The following is an 11,989-nucleotide window of genomic DNA, read 5'->3' as shown; positions in this document are numbered from 1 at the left end:
TAGAAATTTTAGCACAAATAATGGAGTGGAGGAAAAAATGCATTGGGAAGATGCAAGCCACCATCTCTTTTTTTTTAATTACCCAAACCCCAATGAGCTAAGTGCATGTAGAAATTAAAGAGACCATGTGTAGAATGTTATTGATCTTGATTACTGTGTGATAAAAGAGAAGCATTTTTTTCTACTTTCATGTGCATTGGGAAGATAGAAGTACACTCTTTTGTGGACAAATTTTAAAGCCAAAAGTACACCCTTCACCAGATGGAGAGAGTACACATTTAAAATTTCCATATGCTTGGTTAACATTTATTAAATACATGTTCAACGCTTTTTTTCAAATACTTGATTAAAATTTGTATACACATTATGAAAAATCATCATTTTTTTCATACATGGTCAACATTTTCTATACACACTTAACATTTTCAAATGCATAACTATTTTTAAAAAAGAACTTTATGTAGAGTGTATTTTTGTCATATATATCTTTAGAGTATTTGGAAGCGTAAATGAAAGTAGAAATCGAAAAATGAAAAAAAGCGGAAAAACAGAAACAGAAACAAATCACTGGCGTCCGGATGAATCTGCCGGCCCATACGCTTGCTCGAATGCGAGGCGTTCAGCGAGGCGGAAGTTCATATCGCCTAATGCGAGACATAATTGACTCCCGCTCCGCGCCGGGAGCAGACGCAGTTTGCACCCGTCACTCCACCAACGCGCCCTTTTCGGACCGCCCATGTGCGGGGCACCTTTGCTTTTCCATTTTTCTTTTCTTTTCTATTTTTAGTTTTCTCTATTATAAATTATTATAGATTTCAAAATGTTCCGATTTTTAAAAAAAATATTGCATTGAAAAAACTGTTCATGGACTAAAAAATGTTTTTGACTTTACAAAAACTATTTGTTTACTGAAAAAATGTTCACAAATTCAAAATTTGTTTAGGAACATTTTTAAAATATTTGAATAACGTTCATCAATCTGAAAATTATTGGACGAACTGTACATGCATTCCAAAAATGTTCTCAAAACAAAAAAATGTTCATGAATTACAAATATTGTTTCCCCAATTTCTAATAATGTTCGTCGATTCAAAAAAAAGTTCACTGGCTTAAATAATATGTTCACAATTTCCAAAGATGTTTGTGAATGTGTGAAAAACGTTTCTTAACTAAAGAAAGTTCATGATTTTAAAATTGTTTGCGAATTTGTGAAAAATGTTCGTGAATTCTAAAAATGTTCACGATTTCAATAAATGTTCAAGAGTTTGAGAAACGTACATGATTTTCAAAATTGTTCACGATTTGAGAAATTATGTTCACAAATCTGAAAGATGGTCGCAATAAAGAAAAAGAATAAGAAACAAAGAAAAAAAGATGGAAAGGATAGAGTAAGAAGGGAAAGGGAAACAAAAAATGTTTCATGGACAAAATAATGTAAAAAAGGAGAAAAAGAAAGAAAAACAAAAAACAAAAATAATGGAAAAACAAAAAAATATGTTTCATGGAAAGTTCTAGAACCTTCTTAAAACCGGTGGGGAAGGAGTCCAAAAGATAATCGGTGGCAGGTTGTAGGAGGTACTCCCTCCGTCCGAAAATAATTGTCATCAAAATGGATGAAAAGAGATATATGTAGAGCTAAAATACATCTAGATACATGTCTTATTTTTTTTTATGACAAACATTTTTGGACGGAGGGAGTACGTGCTAGGTCGTTAATGAGCGACCTACGCGCCAAAAGATGCCTGATGTCAGAGCTATATCTCGCGTCACAGGCAGCGCGAGTGGGCCGGTCCATTAGCATAGGACTCGCTGGCTGTAGGTTTGCCCTGCTCCGTATTTTTGTCGTTTTATTTTGGTTTGTTTTTTTACCGGTTTCCTTCAGTTTTTTTGTCACTTTATAACTTCTATTTCCTTTGTTTCAATTGGTTTCCTTTGTTTTTTTAATGTTTTCACTGGTTTTAATTTTCTTGTCTTTCTTCAGTTTTATTTTGATATTAGTTTTGCTCGGTTATCAATGGTTTCTTCTTATTTTCTCTTTTTCTTTATTCTTCTTTCGTTGATTTTTCCTTTGGTCTTCATTTTTTCTTGTTTTCTTCATTTCTCTTTCTTTGTCACCGGTTTCCTTTGAGTTTTTCTTTCTTTCTGTGTATGTGTTTTTCTTCATGGTTTCATCATTTTTCTGCAGTTCCAAAACATTTTTCCTAGAGAATTTTTTGTTTTTATGTGTAGTTTTTTTTCTTTATTTTTATGTACATTTTTCTAGTACATGTGAAACATTATTTTTACACATGTTAAACGTTTTTAAAATATAACTACATTTTTTAAAATAATTGTTTTGATGTCTACATTTTTTTGTATACATCATCAATATGTTTTTATACATGTTAAAAAATAAATTCCCGATTCATCACTATATTAGTTTGAGAACTACTTTTTGTATACATATTGTACATTTTCTTGTATACATGAGGAATATTTTTCTTATAAATGATTAACATTTATGTTTGATGACTACTTTTTCATACACATTGTACATTTCTCATTGTACGAACAGTAGTTTGGTTAGGATCAGGGTCCGATGAAATATTAGACCTCATCCTACGGGATTGTAATGTGACTATTATTTAATCAATACAATCCCTTTACCCCGCAAAAAAAAAATTTGATGTGTATTAGGCTGGCTCAGTCTACGGTTGGGAAAGTGCACTACAACAGTTTTGTCGTGCGACTAGACTGTCACCAGACTTGCATAAATCTCACACTAGCGACTCACGGCAGGCAGACTAACATTCCGGAGGTGCGCGATGGCCTGCCCCAGCTACTAGTGTACATGAATTTTGCGCAAAAGTTGGGTAATTGAACTAAAAATATACGCATGAATTACGAGTAGGACCATCTTAGCTCAGATGGAAAAACTTATAATTTATGAGCAAATGTGTGTTGCTTCCCCTAAAAAATTGCATAAGTCTGCTATACGGTTCACTATCATAAACGGGCATATGCACCATTGGAAAATTAATCATAACAATTGGAAACTAAACATCAACCATGTCATGAGCTTCTTTTCCAACAACACTTGTCTTATTTGAGGACCAAAGCAGTATTTCACTTGGCATTTTCTTCCTGAATGTTTTTATGTGCTCCTGACTGAAGTAATATGTAAGCCCAGACCCATTTCGGTTTTGCATACATTTTATAGCGAAAATTCCACAAGAGCATCTGCAGTTGAAGTGCGAGGATCCTCACTCTCCGTTGGTCTCCTTTTTCTACGAAGTTGTGCCAAGACATTCTGCTATGTGCAATGTATAGTCAAATAAAGTGGGCCGTAGCTGATAAAGACAAAAAAAATTTTTAGAACGAAGGCACGCGAAGAGCCCGGCTTTGAATTAACAAAGCCATCAACCGGCCAGGATTACAAACTCTGGAGAACAACCTCGACATAAACCAGAAAAAGAAAACACGGCAAGATACAATGGTGCCGGGAGCAGCTCACATGCCAGACATACAACAAACTGAAAAAAATCTACATGAAGCACCAAGCTTGAAGATGACAAGGCCTCTTGCACGCGCGAAGCCTAGGAGAAGGGGGAGGCCGGCGAAGGAGAGGAAGAGCAGATGACCGAGAGAGGCAGCCATTGCCACAACACCTGGGACCAGTCGGGAAACACCACCATCCAGATCCATCGTCGAAAGAGACCCCTGCCTCCTCGCCTGGCTCGAAAGGCGCCGAACCGTCGACAATGAACACGTTCACCCTAGAACCTGGATGAGTGGCACCGATGGTATCCACATTGTTGAGACTAGGCAGACGCGACCTGTCGTCGACTTCTCACCTAGAACAGAGCATCACCGAAAACCAAAGACTCGGGCAGTTCAAGAGGAGAGCTGCCAGGATGAACTACGGAGCAGCAGCCAGGGACACTACCACTGCTGGAGTTTACTGCTGCCGCCGACACCCATCACACATAACACAGCGAAGACCAAATTCCCACCTTGCTCCCATAGCAGCGCCTTCAAGAAGGATACGGCGCCAAGGGCGTCGCCGCCGCCCAACAGCGTTGGGGTTTTCACCCGGGAGTACAAGGGGGAGGGGGTGGGGAAGGTATACTTGACCAGCGCCTCCAAGAAGGAGCGCGCGCCCGCGGGCGTCGCCGCCGTCACAGCCAGCAGGACGGCTAGGGATTTCTCCTGGCAATCTTCCGGTCCCCACTCCCGCCCGGCGAAGAACCGGCGTCCAAGACGGAGCCGGCCAGATCTGGGGGGAGGACTTGCCAATCCGTCGTAGAGGGTGGTAGGCGGCCAGATCTGAAGCCGCGGAGCCGAAGCCGCCGCCTCCACGCCCTGGCTCGCATCCATCGGGTACCTCGCCGTCCACACGGCTGAGGGGCACCGGCCCGCACCTGCGCCACCATGCGCCGAGGATCCGGTGGCGCCAATCCCGCCGGGGCCGCCGCCCCGGGTTCCGAGGCCCCCCGCGAGAGATGCAGGGCAGCAGGAGAGGCCCCGCCGCCACCTTCATCAGCAGCGCCCCGGGCGAAGCCGGCGGCTGCCTCAGGCGGCGGCGAGGAGAGGGTTGGAGGGGGAGGAGACGGCGGCGGCGGGCTAGGTTTTCGGTCCTCGAGTCGCCCAAGAGGGCGACGCGAGGGAGAGAGGGGGGGCCGCCCAGTCACCCGCTTACTCTGATAAAGACAATCCAAGAATTAAAAGAATGCACACACTAGCTTGTGTGCGATAGTGGGTATCAAGCTCAACTAATCTTGTAAAGACCGATTCCTGCTCCTCGTATTAATATCATCATCAACTGATAAGCCGTGACGATAACCAAGCATCCTTTCAATAGACGGATTCAATAAATGCCACTCCCTTCGTTTTCAAATATTTGTCTTTCTAGAAAGATTTCAGCAAGTGACTACATTATTGAAAAGTGTACGTTGTAATTGTGTTGTAATATATTGTACGTAGTCTGATCCTAGATTTATGGATCCCCTTACCCGTTGGGCCTGCGTGCGTACTCTCACGGGTTCTCTTTCCCTCTCTCTTGAGGCATATATTGTAAACTTTGTAACAGAATCAATCAAGATAAGGAAACAATCTTCCAACTTGGTATCACACTCCAGGACTCTCCATGGCCGGCACTCAGCCTCCCCTCTCCAACGACTCCTCGTCGGCCGCCATGTCGTCGGGCTCCCTCTCCACCTCGACGGCGCCGGCCGCCAACTCCTCGGCGGCCACTTCTGTTGCCTCGTCCCCGCCGTTCGTCTTCGGCACGGCTCCCTCGTTTCTCTCCAACTCCTCCGCCGCTTCTGGATCTCAGTTTGCTCCCCTCTTCAACCCCGGCATCCACCCTCCCACGCCCCACCCGCCCCTACCACGCGCGGCTCCATCTTCCATGATCATATCACCAACCACATAAAATTCCTTCTCAATCCCGCTGATCACAACTACCACAAATGGAAGACCTTCTTCCTCATGGTGCTGGTTCGCTATGGCGTCACCTTCCTCATCGAGCACCCCCCACCACCCAATGCCCCATCCCATTACCTTGAGTTGGATGCCCACGTTGTCTTGTGGATCTATGCCACCCTCTCCGACACCATCTGCGATCATGTCATCGGCGCCGCCACCACCTTCGCCCTCTGGCACAAGATCAAGGACTACTTCCTCGCCAACCGCGCCGCCCGCTTTATGATCCTCAACCGCCAGTACCGCAATCTCAAGCAGGGGGGCCTCTCCGTCTCTGAGTACACGCGCCGCATGAAGCAGCTCACCGACGCTCTTGCCGACATCGAGCACGACGTCACCGAGGTGGATCTCACCATGCAGTTCCTGCATGGCCTCGACAAGCGCCTCGAAACAATTCGGGTCGTTCTTGGCGATCAGACGCTCCCCTTCGACACCGCCCTCTCCCGCGTCACCCTGGCAGAGGAGTCCCAGGCTCAGCGCGCGGCGGAGGAGAGCTCCTCGGCCTTTGCCATGTCGGGCGATGGCTCGTCGAGCGGCCCCTCCGGCGCCGGTGGACGTGCCCCCAATGACCGTGTTGATCGGTCTTCCGGCCCCACCTCCGAGCGCTCCTAAGGGGCCCCTCCTGCCTCCGGTCGTGGGCGCGGCGATCGCTCTAGCGACGGCGGTGATCGTGGCTGCGGGCGCGGCCATGGGCGTGGCCGTGGCCATGGTGACAGCGGCGGTCGTGGCCAGCCTCATCCAGCGCCTTTCTCTCCGTTCACCGGCTACTTCGCCCCTTATGGCATGGCGCTCCCGGCCCCGCGTTCCGGCTGGATCCCTCCCAACGCGGCTGGCGTGTGATACGTCTCCAACGTATCTATAATTTTTGATTGCTCCATGCTACTTTATTTACTGTTTTGGACTATATTGGACTTTATTTTCCACTTTTATATTATTTTTGGGACTAACCTGTTAACCGGAGGCCCAGCCCAGAATTGCTATTTTTTGCCTATTTCAGTGTTTTGAAGAAACGGAATATCAAACGGAGTCCAAACGGAATAAAACTTTCAGGAACGTGATTTTCTCGCCGAACGTGATCCAGGAGACTTGGACCCTACTCCAAGAAACAAAAGAGGCGGTCACGAGGGTGGGGGATGCACCCCCCTGCCTCGTGGCCCCCCCTTCGGTCCACCGACGTACTTCTTTCACCCATATATACGTACGTATCGTAAAACTTCCAGAACAGAAGATAGATCGGGAGTTCCGCCGCCGCAAGCCTCTGTAGCCACCAAAAACCTCTCGGGAGCCCGTTCCGGCACCCTGCCGGAGGGGGAACCCATCACCGATGGCCATCTTCATCATCCTGGCGCTCTCAATGACGAGGAGGGAGTAGTTCACCCTCGGGGCTGAGGGTATGCGTCGCGCGTCCCATTGCTCGCCTGGAAGAGACAGACGAGGGAGCGAGTGGGGGTCATTGGATTGTTCTTATTCCTGTTGTACGCGAGAGTGGTGTAAGTAGCCGGCCGGCCGGGCGGCCGGTGACGTGCAGCACTGCTCGAACACCAGCTTCCTTCCTTGCTTCCAGATTGTTGTGATGCAGGCGGGACGACGTTGCCGGGACGGCCATCACACGAGTCCTGGGCGGCCTGGATCGGCCCACGTGCACGGGAAGAGCCAGTCAGCCCAGCCAGCCAGCCAATCAGCCGAACCCCCTCATCCCATTGGCCGGCCCGCGCGCATCCGGGCCCACCTGTCAGCCGGCCCGCGCGGGGCGCTGCTCGGCCTGCCACACTCTTCAACAACCAACCAAACCAAACCACCCACTCCACCCCCCAAATCCCTCGGCCCCGCATCACACCCGCTCCATCCATCCTCTCCGTCTCCGTCTCCGGTCAGCTCGCCAGATCCTACCTCTCCGTCCGACCGTCCGTCGTCGCCGCTCACGAGCCGGCCGGCCATGGCGTCCGGGAAGCACTTCAAGTACATCGTCCTCGGCGGCGGCGTCTCCGGGGTACGCTCCGTTTCGGGGGGTTCGATCGATTGTCTGTCTCTCCGGATCTCACATCGCGGTTTTCGCTGACGCAGGGGTACGCGGCGCGGGAGTTCGCCAAACAGGGGGTGCAGCCGGGGGAGCTCGCCATCATCTCCAAGGAGGCAGTACGTATAATTCTCCCCCCGTAACCCCCCTCTCCCCTCCCAACATTTCTGGATGGATGGATGGATGGATGGATGGATGTTTTGGACTCCGGTGTTCCCCTCCACGATTTCAATCCTAGACGTTTCTGTCACCCCTGCACCCGTTCGCTCACTGAATTACAGTTGTGCCATGGATAAATAAATGTTTAATCTACGTGTATGCTCGTACTGAATCTCCGGTTTATCTTCAAATTACCACCCCCTCGGTCTCATATTAATTGTCTCTCAGACGGATGTATCTAGACGCATTTCAGTGCTAGATACATCCGTTCGAGCGACGATTAATATGGGACAGACGGAGTAGTAGAGTACTAGTCAGGACCCAGGACTAGTCACTGAAATCATGGTGGTTACTGTTAGCCGTATGTAAGCGAAAACTAGATTTCTAGCATGGCTGACCAACCTTCTCCCTGAGTCCCTGTACTAGCACCCGTGATCAGCCTACTGCTCGTCGTCATGCTGCTGCTAATGTTTATCAGTTTACCAGTTTGGTCAACCGCAAACAAGTTGTGGTTTTACTTGTCTATCTACTGAGAGATGATATGATGCAACATATTTCTTACCATGATTTTTGCTTCAGGTGGCTCCTTACGAGCGCCCTGCCCTCAGCAAGGCATACCTGTTCCCTCAGAGTAAGTTTTTCAGTCCATGTCATTTTCCCTTGATGCCTGATCCACCCCATTTTTTAAACCGCATTTGATTAGCACACACTTCATTAAGACCGACTCACTTTGCGTTTTTGTCTATGAGCAGGTCCTGCAAGATTGCCAGGATTCCATGTGTGCGTGGGAAGTGGAGGCGAGAGGCTCCTGCCTGAATGGTACTCAGAGAAAGGTATGAATTTCTGACCAAGCCCCCTGTATTTTTTGGCACTTCATGGTTGTGTGCGTTTTAACCTGCATGCTACACAATTTATTCAAAATGAGTTGATTACTTCCTTGCACGATTCTTTAGCTGTAAGGGTGTATGGCCCAGGCACCGGCCAATTGGCAGTATTAGCTTGTCATACTATCGCCTTCCGCTATATCTTATTCACTGCACTAGCCCCATGTGAGAATAATCCTACTGCTTAAGTAACTACTCAATCTTCTAGTTTTTCAAGGGAATTAATCAGGAAACATTATTTCCTGTTCAATCTTGTGGTAAATAATTTTGTAACATATGAAACAGAGATCCTCAAATGAAACCGTTCTAGCCTATACAAAATCTGTTAGTATTCAGCAGACGATTTTCCCAGGGTCTATTTTCCTTTTGAGAACTAGGTTGACAAAGCAATATATGTCTGTAAGAGTATCCATTACATGTGTTTGATCTTAATGTAATGATTTTGGATCTGAGCAAAGTCATGATTCATGTGTTGGCAGGCATCGAGCTTATCCTGAGCACTGAAATTGTCAAAGCTGATCTTCCTTCCAAGACTCTGACTAGTGCAGCTGGAGCAACCTTTACATACGAGATCTTGCTAATTGCTACTGGCTCCTCAGTATGTGTCATTGACTTCTTATTTTGATTTTGAACTGTCAGCAATTTGTTTTATACACGGGGGGTAGACGATGGAACAAAATGTTGCCCGCAGACCTTATAAAAGAATTATCAATTACTAGCTACTGTTGCTTTTACTTATGATGTAAAACTTCTGTTTTCACTTGATTTTCAGGTCATTAAGCTCTCTGATTTTGGCACTCAAGGAGCTGATTCTAACAACATTCTGTACCTGAGGGAAATTGACGACGCAGACAACCTGTATGCAGCTATCCAAGCAAAGAAGGGTGGGAAGGCAGTGGTGGTTGGTGGAGGTTACATTGGCCTTGAACTAAGCGCAGTATTGAAGATGAACGATCTTGATGTGACTATGGTGTTCCCTGAACCTTGGTGCAGTAAGTGTCCATGACTCTATCACTAATCCTTATTCAGCTTCGCCTCATGGCCTCATGCCACTGGCATGCAGTTATGATGTGAAGCACACTATAATTAGAAGATTCTTCTGTTTTTGGCAACAACTGTATAACGCAACAATTTCATTTCTTGTAGTGCCTCGTCTCTTCACCGCCGAGATTGCAGCTTTCTACGAGAGTTATTATACTAACAAAGGAGTCAAGATCTTGAAGGGTACAATTGCTGTTGGTTTTGATGCTGACGCTAATGGTGATGTATGTACAGCTCCCAAATCTGAATTCAGCTCTGCTGTTCTCATCGCGGGTGCATATGCTTACTTGCTTCACTTTGTTTCCTGCTTGCCAGGTCACCGCAGTTAAGCTAAAGGACGGCAGTGTGCTCGAAGCTGATATTGTTGTCGTCGGTGTTGGGGGCAGACCGTTGACTACTCTCTTCAAAGGCCAAGTTGCCGAGGAGAAAGGTGGAATCAAGGTTAGTTTGCTTCGAATTTGCCCTTTATTGGTGTAGAAGGTTATGTCGTTGTTCCAGTTAAAGAAAGTGTCTATGATTCTTCAACTGTATGCCCCCTTATCAAGAACGGCAGCTGTGCTGCCACAGCGCGTGCTATTTTCTCCTTGAGTTCCATTTTCGCTTGTTCTTGTTTATGCCCAAATGTCTGATGCGCCTGAGCAAATTTTGTGCAGACCGATGCTTTTTTCGAAACAAGTGTCCCCGGAGTGTATGCCGTCGGCGACGTGGCCACCTTCCCGATGAAGATCTACAACGACGAGAGGAGAGTGGAGCATGTCGACCATTCCAGGAAGTCCGCGGAGCAGGCTGTGAAGGTGAGGATGGAAGGACTTTGTGTTCTCAACAGTAGTGGTGACACATTTCATTTTTCTCCATAATATGGCCTCTGAACTGCAACAACCAACACCACATCTCTATGTCCATCAGGCAATCAAGGGGAAAGAGGCGGGTTCCGCCGTGGAGGAGTACGACTACCTGCCCTACTTCTACTCGCGGTCGTTCGACCTGTCGTGGCAGTTCTACGGGGACAACGTCGGCGACGCCATCCTGTTCGGCGACGCCGACCCCGGCTCGGCCAAGCCCAAGTTCGGGTCGTACTGGGTCAAGGACGGCAAGTGCGTGGGCGCGTTCCTGGAGGGCGGGTCGCCGGACGAGAACGCCGCCATCGCCAAGCTCGCGAGGGCCCAGCCGCCCGCCGCCAGCCCCGACGAGCTCAAGGCCGCCGGCCTCCAGTTCGCCAGCAAGATCTGACGCAGCCCCGCCGCTGAGGTGTCACATTTGGACATTAGATTTGCAAATACATACATGCATAAATAGTATTATTGGTCGATGCTATTGTGATGTCTGTATACCACATACTCTCTCAGTTTCTCCGCGCCTTTGAGGTTTCAATCAATAAAGCCCGCGCCCTTGCGGTCGGTTCAGTACACCTTTGTTGGCATAAGCTTTTGTGAGGATGCTTTTGTGTGCCCGCTCTGGCGCCGGCGCCGTGATGGCCACCGCCGCGGCCGGCCTTCCTCGGCGGGGGAGGTGCGGGCGGAGGCGGAGGTGCACCGTGGCGGCGGCGATGGGCGCGCCGGAGGTGGAGAAGGGGAAGACGGCGACGGTGAGGAGCAAGGCGTCGGGGGACGCGCTGGAGGTGTGCCGGGTGGTGAACGGGATGTGGCAGGTGAGCGGCGCGTCGTGGGGGCGTGCGGCGCCGGCGGCGGCCGTGGACGCCATGCTCGCCTACGCCGACGCCGGGCTCGCCACCTTCGACATGGCCGACATCTGTGAGTAGGATCGCATCTCCTCGCCTCCGCCGCAGTCCGCACGCTCTGGATCACGCTTCCGCGTCCCGCGTGCGCACACGCTCGCGCCTCACGGCCGCTCGTTTGCGTATTGCCTTTGCGGTTTTGAGTTTCCATCTGTTTTGAGGTCTCTGAATATCCATCTGTTTTCGTTTGCAAATAGAGAAAGGAAAACCATGCGTTGCAAATTACTCCCTTCGTCCCAAATTACTCGTCGCTGAAATGAATGTATCTAGAACTAAAATACATCTAGATACATCCATATATGCGACAAGTAATTCAGAACGGAGTGAGTAAATCCGAAATGGCCGTCCCTTTTGTTGGCTTCTTCGTTTTGGCTTCGCACGCATAGAATTTGCTTCAACTATGCCACGCCGTGCTTAACTTACATTATAATCTTCTAGGAGAAAACCCACTCAAAAAGATACTCCTTCCGTTCCTAAATATTTGTCTTTTTAGAGATTTCAAATGGATGTATATAAACATATTTTAGAGTGTAGATTCACTCGTTTTGCTTCCTATGTGGTCATTTGTTGAAATCTTTAGAAAAACAAATATTTAGGAACGGAGGGAGTATTTGCTAGGAGAAAAACTATTTAGAGTTTCTCATCGTGCGTACATGACGATGAGCAGTGGCAGAGCTTAGTACAACTCTG

The 11,989-nt window shown here is 48.0% G+C and overlaps 2 protein-coding genes across 2 annotated transcripts in view; both read left to right on the top strand.

Annotated features, from left to right (window-relative positions):
* The first annotated feature begins 7,258 nt into the window (after positions 1-7,258).
* LOC119294520 (monodehydroascorbate reductase 3, cytosolic-like) lies at positions 7,259-10,970 on the top strand. Its single transcript, XM_037572718.1, has 10 exons — positions 7,259-7,453; positions 7,528-7,599; positions 8,219-8,270; positions 8,392-8,472; positions 9,003-9,121; positions 9,296-9,515; positions 9,670-9,788; positions 9,880-10,005; positions 10,218-10,358; positions 10,471-10,970. Exons 1-10 carry the CDS (start codon positions 7,400-7,402, stop codon positions 10,792-10,794), a joined length of 1,308 nt encoding a protein of 435 aa, XP_037428615.1. The 5' UTR covers positions 7,259-7,399; the 3' UTR covers positions 10,795-10,970.
* Positions 10,971-10,984: 14 nt separating this feature from the next.
* LOC119294521 (flagellar radial spoke protein 5-like) overlaps positions 10,985-11,989 on the top strand; it is a 6,219-nt gene continuing 5,214 nt past the window's right edge. Inside the window, exon 1 of the mRNA XM_037572722.1 lies at positions 10,985-11,315. Coding sequence (XP_037428619.1) covers positions 11,000-11,315 — 316 coding nt within the window. The 5' untranslated portion in view covers positions 10,985-10,999. The remainder of the gene's footprint in view (positions 11,316-11,989) is intronic.

Source organism: Triticum dicoccoides, chromosome 4B (genome assembly GCF_002162155.2).
Source record: "Triticum dicoccoides isolate Atlit2015 ecotype Zavitan chromosome 4B, WEW_v2.0, whole genome shotgun sequence".
Taxonomy (NCBI): Eukaryota; Viridiplantae; Streptophyta; class Magnoliopsida; order Poales; family Poaceae; genus Triticum; species Triticum dicoccoides.
The sequence above is the reverse complement of the archived record's forward strand: the minus strand, read 5'-3'. Positions and strand labels throughout refer to the sequence as shown.